At 30.0% G+C, this 13,040-nt stretch overlaps 1 protein-coding gene across 1 annotated transcript; it reads right to left on the bottom strand.

Moving 5' to 3' along the window:
* Positions 1-6,523: 6,523 nt before the first annotated feature.
* On the bottom strand, positions 6,524-10,362 carry LOC149877705 (synapse differentiation-inducing gene protein 1-like). The gene is made up of 3 exons (XM_090074335.1): positions 10,128-10,362; positions 9,886-10,044; positions 6,524-6,781 (listed from the first exon to the last, which is right to left on the bottom strand). The coding sequence occupies exons 1-3, from the start codon at positions 10,164-10,166 to the stop codon at positions 6,623-6,625; spliced, it is 357 nt and encodes a 118-aa protein (XP_089930461.1). The 5' UTR covers positions 10,167-10,362; the 3' UTR covers positions 6,524-6,622.
* Between the last annotated feature and the right edge of the window lie 2,678 nt (positions 10,363-13,040).

The following is a 13,040-nucleotide window of genomic DNA, read 5'->3' as shown; positions in this document are numbered from 1 at the left end:
TACGATTCTTAATCAGCATAAAATTCTCTATCAGAATCAATCATAAAATTAGGGGGGGGGGGGGGAGAAAGTCGAGTAGCGCCAACTTGTATATCAGTCTTTCAAAATAAAAAGAAATTAAAAAGACCTACGATACCAACATCAGTTCATTAAAATTACTCAACCAACGTCACGACATCGACATCACGACCTCAACGTCACGACATCAACATCACGACATCTTTTCATACCTTCTACAAATTTGTTTCAGGCATTAAAAATATTGCGCAACATTCAATAATACGATATATAACTATGTATTATATATATATATATATATATATATATATATATATATATATATATATATATATATATATATATATATATATATATATACCATTTATATGCAAATAAATTTAATTTGCATATATACTTGTTAAAACAGTTCTATTTTAGTAAATTATAAGAGATTGACAGAAGTTTGTACGTTATGCGTTATCTTTCGTAACAAACGAAAAAACCCCGAACTTAACATGCTGTTTCTTGTTGGCATGGAAATATTTTTATTGCTATTTTCTATTGTACAATTAAAAAGTTTTATATAAAAATCAAAGAAAAACTCACTTAAGTTTTCATTGCGAGTCTGATGGTGGTCGTAATTCTAATTTAAGCTTAAAAGTAAACAAAAAACATTTGGTGAATAAGGTCGTTAACAACAAGCGTGACGTTACCTGCAACTAATTCACTTTCTTTCAAAAATGCGTGTAAATATACTTATTTGCGCATCGTTTTCAGTCTAAAAGAGGTCACCACGGAGTCTCCAAGCAAATCCATCCAACCACTATTCAATGGATGGACATTGTTCAATGGATTATACTTTTATCAAAGAATCCTGACTGCAGCAATTTACGAATTTTATTTGAATTCTAGTTTCTACAAAATCAGAACAATTGAAAAGTTATTTAATCTTTATATATTTAAAAATATTATTTATCGAAATTCTATCAAAATATCTTTTAAAACGGATCTTAATGAGAATTTTTTGTGATTGCGAAATTCTGTTCTTGACAAAGTTTCTTGAACAATCGAATCGTTTTAAAACAAAAAGAAAATCGTCTTATCAAGTCCTTTTTCTTTGCAAAATATTTATAAGGAAAAAACTTGTGAAGCGTAAATTTAGAAAACATTTTTTTAAAAATGATAAATAGTCGTTTAATCTTTTTAATAATATTTTACGTTTAACAACTGTTTTGCACGATTAACGTAGTTGAAAGTTAAACCAGTGGCGTATCTTGGGTAGGGCAGGCAGGGTAGTGCCATGGGCGCCAACCGAAAGGGGTGCAAAAGAGAAAATGTTATTAAGAAATTTGCAGCAATTAAAGCTAAAGAAATAAATTTCTAATGTTACATAAACAAATTGTTTATTTATAATGAATAATAAAGTTTTATTAAAAGTTTGTGTCATCATTTGTTAAAAAATTGTATTTAAGCACTTTATTGGGGGAGGAAGGGGGCGAGATCGGTGATTGCCCTAGGCGCTATTTACCCTAGGTACGCCACTGAGTTAAACTAAAATAAATTTAATTAACTTAGATAGATAATTGGTATATAAATATATATCAAAGTTTTTTAAAATTTATTTAAAAAGAACGAGAAAGTATTGAAGATCCCAGAAAAAGTAAACACGGCTCTTCTTCTTGAGCACTGAGATGGCGAACAGATCTTTTGCAATAATTTAAAAAAAAAAAAAAAAAAAAAAAGATGAAATATGCATGCTGGAATTTGCAGTCTGTTCGAGCATTGTTTTCTTAATTCTTTTTTGTCTCGTTTTTAAAAAAATTCTAAAAAGCTAATATTTCGACTCTTTCTGTTAACAAACATATAATAACATGTTTTTGATAATATTAAAAACATTATTTGGAGTTTCATGTGAATGTTAAGCCTCCGTCCTCAGTCGAAACGCAGACCCTGTAATATTTTATAGCAGATTTTAATGCTTTTCATTCAAGTCCCAAATAACACACTAGCATCATGGCACATAGCGGCCCGATATCGGCGCGACGCCCGCATTTAATCGTCTATAGATGATGTAATTTTGATGTATTTTTTATATAATAATTGATATCATTTTATATTTTGAAATATTAAATTTTTCATATTTCAATTTTTCTTATAAACAGATACTAATTCTTCTTCACAAATCCGACATGAATTGGGCAATGAAGTAAAACGATGCCGATCTAAAGCTGATATAAAACATGTCGGTAAGACATCGGGCCGACGTCGATGTGTTATCTGGGGTTGTCAAACAATATGTTAAGCAGAATAAGACTTAATTGCAATTAGGTTTTAGGTAAAACGAGTAAAAAATACTTTTAAATGTAAAAAATTTTGTAATAATTTATGACGAATCAAAATCCCTACCTTCGTCATTCAATAGCTTATTTCACCTGACAATTTGTTCTCTGTATTTATTCCTTCAAGAACAACAACAGCCAATAAACAAAAACACTTAAACAAGTTTGTAACAAAAGTTTGAAATAGTTTTAGCCCCTAAGAGTTCTAAATCGAACCTGAGAATTTAGAATAGCTGACAACTGAGACTGAGAATTTAGAATAGCTGACTACTCTGCAAAACTCATCTTTAAACTTATTTCTACAAGCTTTTTTAAACCGTCGTATTTTTCGAGTTTTTTCACTTTTTCAAGTTTTGATTTTTTTTTGTGTTTATCAAAGTATTTGTTGTAGGATTTGAGTATGTGCATTATGAAATATGTGAATGAAACAAGCTTTCGAATTCGACACATTTTAAACCTAGTTTGAAGTGCCAGCCATTTTGGGGCGTCATTTAAACGGGTTTACAAAATCTAAACAGTTTATTTTGATTAATCTTGGTAATATATCTCAAGAGTTTTTTTCTTCAATATTTTTCTTCATTTACACAATTTTTTCAAAACTTAAAAATCTAAAAGTGCAACCCACGGTTTGCGACTCAGTTTTTTGAATCTTTATCGATTAAAGACTTCTTCTTTTAATTTGACTTCTTCGTTTAATTTCAGTGATTGTTTTTTTTTTCAGGATGATTATAAGAGTTTTAATCTGAGAGTTAAAAACTCAGCTTCTATAGAAAATCCCGTTTGCGATTACGCGATAAAACACCCCTCTCTATTACTCTTTAAGCTGGGAATATAAATTTCTATAAAGTTGATCGCTCTTTGCGGAATTGAAAGTTAAGTACAGAATTGAATTAGATATCCTGGCGCTACTACTCAACTTTCTCCCCTCCCTCCCCTCCCCCCCCCCCTTCGATTCTTCCCATTCCCTATTTTTATAACTGGTTATGTTAGAGATTTTATTGTAAAATTACCCCATCAAAAAATGAAGCTTCTAGGATTCTATTCTAGAAATCTCTAAAATAGAGTTCTAAAAACTTATAGAACCTTCTAAAAGTCTCAGCTAGAAAATTGAGGGTTGTTTCTGGAATAGAAGTTTCTAGAATAGGAAAACTGCAATACCGGAGACCCAGAGGCCTGGAGAGATCTTGTAATGTGATCCGGTCCCACTAAATTGGGGGCGCCTGACAATTTTTTTCTTCATAAGTAAGTCAATATCTTGTACAGTTATGGAGATAGAGCCATTTCCGACTGAAAAACCTGTTTTTTGACCCGGATTCCTGGTGAAATCCGGACTTTTGACCAGCTTTTATTACTCTCGGGGTCAGTATATGTCTACTGCCAAAATTTCATCAGATTCACTCCAACAGTTTGGGAGAAGTTCTAGAAAAAAAAAACAACAAACAAACAGAATTTGCGTTTTATATGTACTGATTACAAAAATATATTTTTAAAGTTTCTTTTAAGATGGTTTCTTCGCCCTTTACATGCATTAAAAAGCGATCTTCTTTACGAGTTTTAGACTAAGAACCAATTCAAATTTTTGCACTGTGTTTTTAAAAGAACCGATCTTTTTTTCTGCTTAATAAATCGTTAGAAAGTTCTTACATTTTTGTTGTATCTTTTGTCAGTTTTGTTTGCATTAATATGTTGTTACGCTAAAATACTGGAAAATTCATCTGATAAAGTGTAAAACATTTATCTTACTTGTTAACATGTTTTCAAAATGTATTTTATTTATTTTCTCTCTATTTTGTTACTTACTTTTTCTCTCTTTTGATACTTTAAGAAACTCTTAAGAAATTTTAAGTTCTAGAGTTGTAAAAAAGTACCCTTAAAATAAGAAACGTTTTAGTACCCCATTTGCTTGGTTTCTTTTTTAAAAAAAATGTGTATCTTCACATTTCTTTTTTTTTTTTTTTAGCGTTACACATAAAACCTTGATAATTTTAAAATAAATCACTATCAAAAAAAAAAAATGCTTTTAATACTTGTTTATATTACATTGGTACTCAACCGCCTTCAAATAAAGGGCTCACCGGAAAAGTTGTCTAAGCCACAATTACTTCATTTTTAGTAAACTGTAAAAGACTTTAAGGATCTTTTTAAAAATAACAGGAAAAAGTATCATTATCAGAAAAATAGTATTTATTATAAAGACAGGTGAAAAAATACACTGGTATATCTAATAAAAAATTAGGACACTATATTACTGTGTTCTGCAATAACAAAAATGTTAGGCAACTTTGCCTCTTCAAAGTTTTTAAAATATTGTTAATAGAGTTGGTTAGGCTAAATGGATGTTTTGTTTATGACTTGTTAATGATTCTTTTATATATGTAGCATGCACTAATTTATGTCTTCCTCACCAGAATCATCTGTTAGACCCAAATCAGTTGCCTCCTCGTCACCTTTAAGAGCAAGATAATAGGGATGATGGACAGGTGGTATGAATTGTATTAGCTCAAAAAGATCACTCAGCTTTTCTCTTGTGAGTTTTCTACCATTGGGGTACAAGGGCTCAAGTTCAACATTGATAGTGGTAGATGGCCGTCCACGATTTCGCTTTGTTACATCTAGCAACATGAATGTGTCACTTTCTACATGTGTTTGCTTCATTTGAAATGAGCGTGGTGATCCTTTTTCCAATTTTATCCAGCATGTCTTTAGCCATGAAACTTTTTTGCCATTTGTTAATTTTTTTCTATTGGTTATCCCACTCTCCAATGATTTTGTTCTGAGAAAATCATGGGTCTCCATTTTTCTTACAATAAATATTGGGGCCCTCTTCTTTGCAATTTTAATAAGGTCTATCCAATGATCTGGAACAAAAATTTGGTCCTTCATTTTTTTGGCTTTTTCAATCATAGCAAAGTCTAGTTCGCAGGAGGAAAAACTATGCCCTGGTACAAAAAATTTCTGTTAAATGGTTTTCAGAAATGGAGATTTGTGCAAAATATATTGTAACATAAGAGACATTTTTATATTACGATTTTGTCCACCGCAACTATCGCTATACAATATTAAATGGGTCACAGTTTCTGTGACCCATTTAATATTGGTCAACAGTTGTACAATTAAAAAAATGGCGTCCAGTTAAAACTCAGTTGTATTGGTGTAGTAAATGGATGAATAAAAAGTAAAACTGGGTATCTTTAGAGTAAACTGGGGTAAGTATATACGAAAAAAAATGGCTTAGTAATTTTATTTCTTTTGCGTTTATTTTACGCTAAAGCAAAAAGTCTTTAAAGATGATGCACCATATTAAAGAGAATTTTCTGCTCTATCTAAGGGTATTAAGTGTATTTTTTAAAAATTGTGCTCTAGAAAACATCAAAATCCTTACCCTAATTTACATTTCAAATTGAATTTTTTCAGTTGCCGAAAAAAGATAATGAGCAAAACACCTGAAAGATCTTCTTCAAAACTCAACTTTAATTTCTTCTTTAAAATCCCGTCTAAAATTTCTCATTTTTCATCTTCTGTAAATTTCTTGTTTAAATTTCTTTTCTAACATTTTTCACACCTTAAAACTTCGTCTTATTTCGCGGTTAAATTTCTATACTAGATTATTAAACTTACACTTTAACCCTTTCAAGCACCAATTATTTTTCTATAACTAACATATAACCCATAAAAAATCATCTACAAAATGACAGTGGTACTATAAAATATTAAAGTAGACTTTTTCTACAGCCTGTTTCGACTCTCCTTTATTAAATAATATTGTTTTCAATCGGTTTGAATGCACTATTTGCATTGGGGAAGCTTAGTTAAATTTGTTGTTTTAAAACAACCCAGCGCATGAAAGGGTTAAACTCAAAGTGAGGACTGTTGAAGCTCACATACGCCTGGTTTACGATTTTCTATTGGCAGAGACCTCCTCTTTAATTGATGCAGGCCGATTAACTGAGCCCTAACCTTTATTGTAATGAAGGTTGATCATTATTAATATCAGAATATATTTATTAGCAATAATTGAAACTTATAGTAAGTGTATTGAGAAAGTTTACACGAAATTGAAATTGCTGGCTTATGCATCTGGTAGAAATACGAAGCAACCTGTGTTACAGAACTGTGTTAATAACCACCAAAACAATTTTTTTTTTAAGGCTTTAACTACTTTAGCATTGACATATCATGTATTTCTTAATCAAATATAATTTTTGCAGCTACATTAAATATTTTTATGTAAAGAATTGTTTATAGATATTTTGTGTAATTTAAGCGTTAAAACTTTAAGTTTATTAAAAACGGTTAACAGCTGATAATTGAACTATAATTAAAACTAAAGCGAGACAAATTAAAACAACTCCAATTCCAATTGAAATTAATGCATATCTCCTGGCGGCAACTGAAGCGGTTTGCGATTTGGCAAGATTTCCTTCCATAAAAGCTGAATCGACCTAAAAAAACATGCCAGATTGAATATTTTGTTTCAAGAATGCAACTCTTAAATAAAAGACTTCATTTTTGCGTCAAAAAGGCGCTAAAAATTCGAAAAATTTCTTTAAAAAACCTAAGCAAAAAGGAAATCAGCGTTTTTCTCTAAATGTTTTTCTAATGAGAGAAAAATATTATTGCAATGGCGGGGATATTAAAATTATATTATTGAAACCTCACATGGAAAAGTTTAGTTGTAAAAATTCAATATTAAGTTAGTATACAGCTAAGTGACTCGAAATCAATATTTAAATGTCAGAATGACCTCGTTAAGATTCAAAGTCAAACAACAAATTAAAATTTGCAGCTGACACTTTTAATCATAGTTAAGCATTATTTAAATTTTTAACTGATCATACAACAGATTCAAAGACCTACTTAAACATTTGAAACCTGCTACAAGCAAACTCTTACATTCCAGGTCAAATAAAAGCATTGATAAAACAACAAATTGTAACTACAATAAAAGGAGCAGGGGACATGTAATAAACGCAGAATCTGAGTTATTTTTAGGTTTTACAAGATTTTGACTTCGCCTCTTAATTGAAGACTTTGCATTATTAAATTTTGACAAATCATGTTAGGAAAATAATAGTGACTTGAGATAAATTTTTAACTGTATATGCAAACAATTTGGGCAACAAAACAAACCACAAAAAAAAGCAATGTCAAAATGTTTTGAGGAAAATTATCGATCAACAAGGATAATGTTTGGAGGAAAATTATCAATCATCAAGGATAATGCTTGGACTTCAGTGAACTATATATTGAAATGCTTATATCTTTTCGAAGTCTGTCTGTAACTTTTTCAAATTACGAACATAATACAGCAAAGGGATTAACTGAATTAACTCATTTGGCTTATGGGAAAATATTTGTATTGCGCTTAAAACTCAATTTTCTGATTCAAAAGCATGCTTTTGTGAGTTGCTTTTTTCCAAATTACTCTTCAAAAATTGAAATTTATTTTGGCTCAGAATTTTTTTTTGTCACTTAGAATATTTCTGCAACACATCAGTATATGTTTTATCAACCAGAACAGAATATATACTTCATTATTTGTACTTATTTACATATCAATTGAAATAATACATCAGCAACATGCTTGCAACATCCTCCTTGTCAGGTTTAAATTTACCTTTAGTGTGTAATACCTCCCCATTATTCTGACAAAGGTGTACATAAAAAATGACTTTTTAAATTGATGTTGAAGCATTAGCTTTACCAAAAAATGAATTTTTTTCAACATTAAGATTTGGTTTTACAACTAATTTTTTTAATGAAAATCTCTTTAGAAAGCTCATAGAATTAAAGAATATTTAAAAGCTCTAGATCAAAACATGCTTAACTATCTTCTGCAATTAAATGTGATTTCTTTTTTCCTTGTATTAGGTAGCAAGTAAAGAGAGAGAGAGAATTGTGTTTATAGTCCTCCAGCCGATGCCTTGCAGACTTACCCGATCCTCTCCAGGGAAGACCCAGAAGCACGTCGACCCTGAGTTTGCCTCCCCTTTGAGGAACGGGCGGAAAAAAAAGAAAAGTTTCAGTTTAATACAAGTACACCGGCCTAGCCAGCTCGCAATCAATCCAAGTGACTACACTTGATCTTAGCCATTAGGTAGCAAGTAAAGATATTTCATCCATGATGGAATTTGCTGCTTTAGAACTTCTTCAGCATCTATCTCATCTCACTGACCAGCTATTTTCCTAAATACTAGTGGAAAAGCCGTAGAAATCTTTCAAAAAACTAGGAATAATACCTATGCCATTTGAATTGTAATCCTAATCACTTTCAGTGCTACAAATAGTGCGTTTTCCAGATATAATAATGTAACTACAATACTAATATAATAATAAGTTGAAGTTTAAATGCATAATAAAAATACCAAAAATGCGTTGCGGTTTTTTTCCTGTAGAGGGAACGGCTTAATGTTGTATTTTTTGAGTTGAATTTAGATTTTAATAATTATCGAAACAACTTCACTATATAAGTTCTCTTTTTTTTGACAGAAATCTTTGTTCATTAGGGAAATAGAAAAATGATAATAGCGCAATAGAAAAGAAAACGAAATAGAAATCATTCAATTTAAAGGCCATGCTACATCAATTAAAATAAATTGTAGTCCGAAGGCGCTAAATCCGACTTTAAACGCTTGCTTCCATTCGATTCTTGAACAATAATTGAGTCTGACAGCTCTTTAAGCATTTAGCAAAGATCTTAATTGAGTAATGATTTCAATTCTTCATTTTTGAACATTTTTTGGTACTTTAATCCTTGATTTGAAATTAAATTCAAATGTATTTTGATTTGTTGGAAACATTCTCTGTAACTTTTTATCTGAGGGAGATTTTTTATTATAAAAAAATGACGCTGTGAGTGGTACGAATTAGTGTAGATCATTAGAAATATTTAGTAATATACTAGAAATACTATTGCTATTCTATTTATAAGTTGATTTTTACATTATTTTAAATCAAAAGGGATGGGAATTAAATATTATTCGACAAATCTCAAGCAGTAAAAAAGCAAATCACAAATGTCACTTTTAACTCAAAATTTCTTTAGGTTAAATTAATATTATTTTTCGCTTAATAAATTTTAACATTTTTTGAGTTTTGAATTCTTCGCACTTTTTTCTTGAACAAATGAAATGAAAGAAAAGATTGAGTTGTGAGGAAACATTAAAATTATATTCACTTTGATATTTGCAGAAGGAGCATTAAAGAACTCGTCCAAAATCTGGCTTTTAACCTTCGTTGAAAGAACTTTGTAGAAAACCAATTTATATTAAAGCAATATAACATATATTGGCTTCCTACTGCACAGCAGTGACCGTAAATATTAAGCTTAGTTTTAGTCGATTTAATAAGATCTGACCTTATCAAGCCATTGATTGTGTTCATAATAGAAAAAAAACATTTAAATGGCTTCAAATAAAAGTTTTTCATTGTATTCTGTAATGAGATGTTTCTTAGAATTATTAAAATAGACAAACAACCTGTATTTCGCTCGTCCTTCTTAAAACATAACCCATGCGCTAATAATTGTGGTATTTATTTAACTTACTATATATGATTTAAAAACAGCAAACAATCCAAGTGGCCAAAAGCAACATAAGCAGGAAAAAAAAGCGAGACTCTTGTAATTTGGTGGACGTGGAACAAATGGTTTTTCTTCTATGGAGATTTTAGAGCTGTTCACATTAGCATTAACTACCTGGTTTGTCTAAAGAAAACGCAGTGAACATTTTACAATAAATTAAATTAAATCTAGTAAAGAACGTGAATGCGTAGGGTGAAAGTTATTACCTCTGATTGGTATAACAGAATATTGTCTCCTTTCGTCATTTCCGAGTTTTTCTGATAAAGACAGTCACTTTTTCTTTTTGAACTTGATAAGACTTTTTGATCTGACTGCGAATCAATACATTTTACAAACTACACTCCCCTTTTATACAGTTTTACAAACGCGTCATTTTAACACATTGATTATATTAAGACCGTACACTTTACATTTAACACCTACAAACACGCTAATTGCATCTTGAAGACGTTATTCACAACATTGGTTAAACTGAGAATTAGGGATGGCACTTTTACTTCCTTTTTTTTACTTACTCAAGTAAGTAAGCCTTTATAAAAAAGGAAATTGCGTATATAATTGTAAATGTTCAAAAAAAATTTAAATTTACTTTTAAAAGTAATTTACTTTTACAAAACAAATTTTATTTTGTAAAGAAAGGCGAATTTACTTTCAAATGTAAGTTATATAAAAGCAGATTACATAAAAAAGTAACTTGTATTTACATGTAAAATGAGTTACATGAAAAGGTAATTTACTTTTACATTTAAAAGTTAATTACTTTTTTAAAATTGCATTACAGAGTATAATTTTACCTAAAATTATAACTTACTTTAACATTTAAAAAGAATTTATTTTTAAAAAAATTATATTACAGTAGTTTTTTTAAAAAAAAAGCATTTTAAAATACATAAAAAAATTACATGCTATCAAATGTAAATAAAATTTACTTATATAATTAGTTTTCATAAGTGGACATGTGTTATTTTATAACTAAACTGAAATGGCTATTAAAAGTAAATTATAATTTTCAATCCTATCCTTTTAAAGTAAATTTCTTTTAAAGGATAGGATTGAAATTTTTGATAGGATTTAAAAGGATTGTATGAGAGAGTGAAATGCAGTGAAACAAAACTTGCAGTAAAGCATAGTTAATTTAATTTGGGGTAACAGCTGGTCTTAAGGGATTTATATATTTTTTCACTGTCCACCTTTAAAATATCAATAATCGACTCCGATCCGTGATTATATTGGCAATTAAAACCATTCCAAGCACCGAAACAATTTCTCCTTTGCTTTGAAACCATTCTTCGACTCTGGTTAAAAAAAAAAAGTCTAGTTCCTGGCCGAACATGGAAATATTTTACTAGCCTTAGGCTGGAACAGTAATCTTTTTGAAAATTTTCAATGACGGAACGTATGGAATTAAGGCGGTGTCAAGAAAAATATCCTCCTTAAAAAGACCTCCTAGGAAAAATGCCTAAATAGTTTTTTTTTTAAACTTGATTTTTTTTATATTTTACTGTCATTTTATCATTTTATCAGCTTTCCTCCTGATATCGCTTTTAATGTCTAAATTTTAAAATTTATTTGTTGCTTTTTTATTTTTGTTTTATCGACTGATTTTTTTGAAATTAGTGCACAGAGTGTACATATATATCGACAGATTGTTAGGGAGAACATGCACAAAATAGTACACACAACAACTACGATTTGGACTTGGGGGAGACAATCTTTTAATTCAAACAAAAGTCATTTACATTTGTTTGTAAATTTTATTTAAATGTTAAGATGAACTTGCGAATGAAAACAGAAAGGTCAAAGAAAGTAAATGACCCAGAATAAATACTTGCTGTACAGACATGTACTTGTATCAGTCTTTAACTTGTGTTGATACTTGAAATATATTTTTATTAACTACAGTTTATAATGTAAGTTAGAACTCTGATACTGACAATGATCAAGTTATAAAAATAGTCCGTAAAATAAAAGAATTGCCTATTAAGACTCTTTTTTCATTTGTTGCCAACACTAATAAGTATGTTTGTTTGATATGCCCGGAGAATGGAAACCTTGTATGTGGGCCTGAACGCCTTCTAAACATTCTTGCTCCACTTTACAAGCTGCCTCATCAAAAGACAATAGCGAAGCGATTGAGATAGTAATACTATCAATACAAGAACGATCTTAGAGCTAAATTTAAATCAGTTACCCATATTGCCCAAGCAACCGATTTGTGAAAGAATAGGGTTGGACCCTATTGGTTTTCTATAACAGTGCATTATTTAACAAAGAAGTTTAAATACAAATCAAATATAGTTTGCTTTCACAGATTTTACGGAAGATAATTAAATAGTAGACTTACAGCATTCGTGCAAAAAGAAATTACTAAACTTGAAATTGATACTAAAGTAATAAATTGCATTCAGTGTTGCTAACTTTATTCATCAAAGAGAAAGATGTAACATGAGCTCAAGAAACTCACGTTACTCAATGCTACTTAAAGAGAAGATATGATTAAACTTACTTTAAAACTTGATATTTAATGTAACTCAGAATGGAAGTAATTTGCTGATATAGTTTGTATTTTAAATTTTTCATATTTTTTATATTCACTTATGTAGTTTGTATTTTATATTTTTATATTATGATGATGTGGAAGAAACTTTAGACATTTTTTTATGAAATATGTCTTTTAAAAATCCCAATACGGGGTTCGGCGATTTGACAGACCATAAAAATTGTGCGATTACTTTAACACAATACAGCGTTTGTTTTAACTATGAGTTGTTGGTTTTTTTTAATATATTGTTTATATAGTTCCTAAAGATTTTTGCATTTGAAAACAGGGCCATGGTTAGGCTCCCCCACACCCCAGCAATTTATGGGGCTGCTTTTATGGGGCGAAAATTTGCATTGAGAAGGGGAAAACACTGAAGACAACCTTTAAATTTTCTTGCATACAAAATAATTTTTGACAGCAACCGCCATTGGCTCGATTGAAGCCGGCCTCCAAAAAACTTTCTAGCAGCGACCGCCAATCGAAAGGCGGAAGCTACTGTAGGTAAACTACTTTTACTTGTAATAAAAAAATAACGCGTTTTTAAAAATTTTTCAGTCAGTTACGCATTTTTAAAATT

Source organism: Hydra viridissima, unplaced genomic scaffold, assembly GCF_058129835.1.
Source record: "Hydra viridissima isolate aposymbiotic clone 2 unplaced genomic scaffold, HvirCarnegie_v1 scaffold_16, whole genome shotgun sequence".
NCBI classification, from domain to species: domain Eukaryota; kingdom Metazoa; phylum Cnidaria; class Hydrozoa; order Anthoathecata; family Hydridae; genus Hydra; species Hydra viridissima.
The sequence above is the reverse complement of the archived record's forward strand: the minus strand, read 5'-3'. Positions and strand labels throughout refer to the sequence as shown.

Excerpts from the sequence above, each read along its gene's own strand:
- LOC149877705 (XM_090074335.1), bottom strand. The coding sequence starts at position 10,166 with ATGACGAAAGGAGACAATATTCTGTTATACCAATCAGAG. Across the intron at positions 10,045-10,127 it reads TTCTGTTATACCAATCAGAG|ACAAACCAGGTAGTTAATGC; the intron begins GTAATAACTTTC and ends CGTTTTCTTTAG. Across the intron at positions 6,782-9,885 it reads CTGTTTTTAAATCATATATA|GTCGATTCAGCTTTTATGGA; the intron begins GTAAGTTAAATA and ends ATGTTTTTTTAG.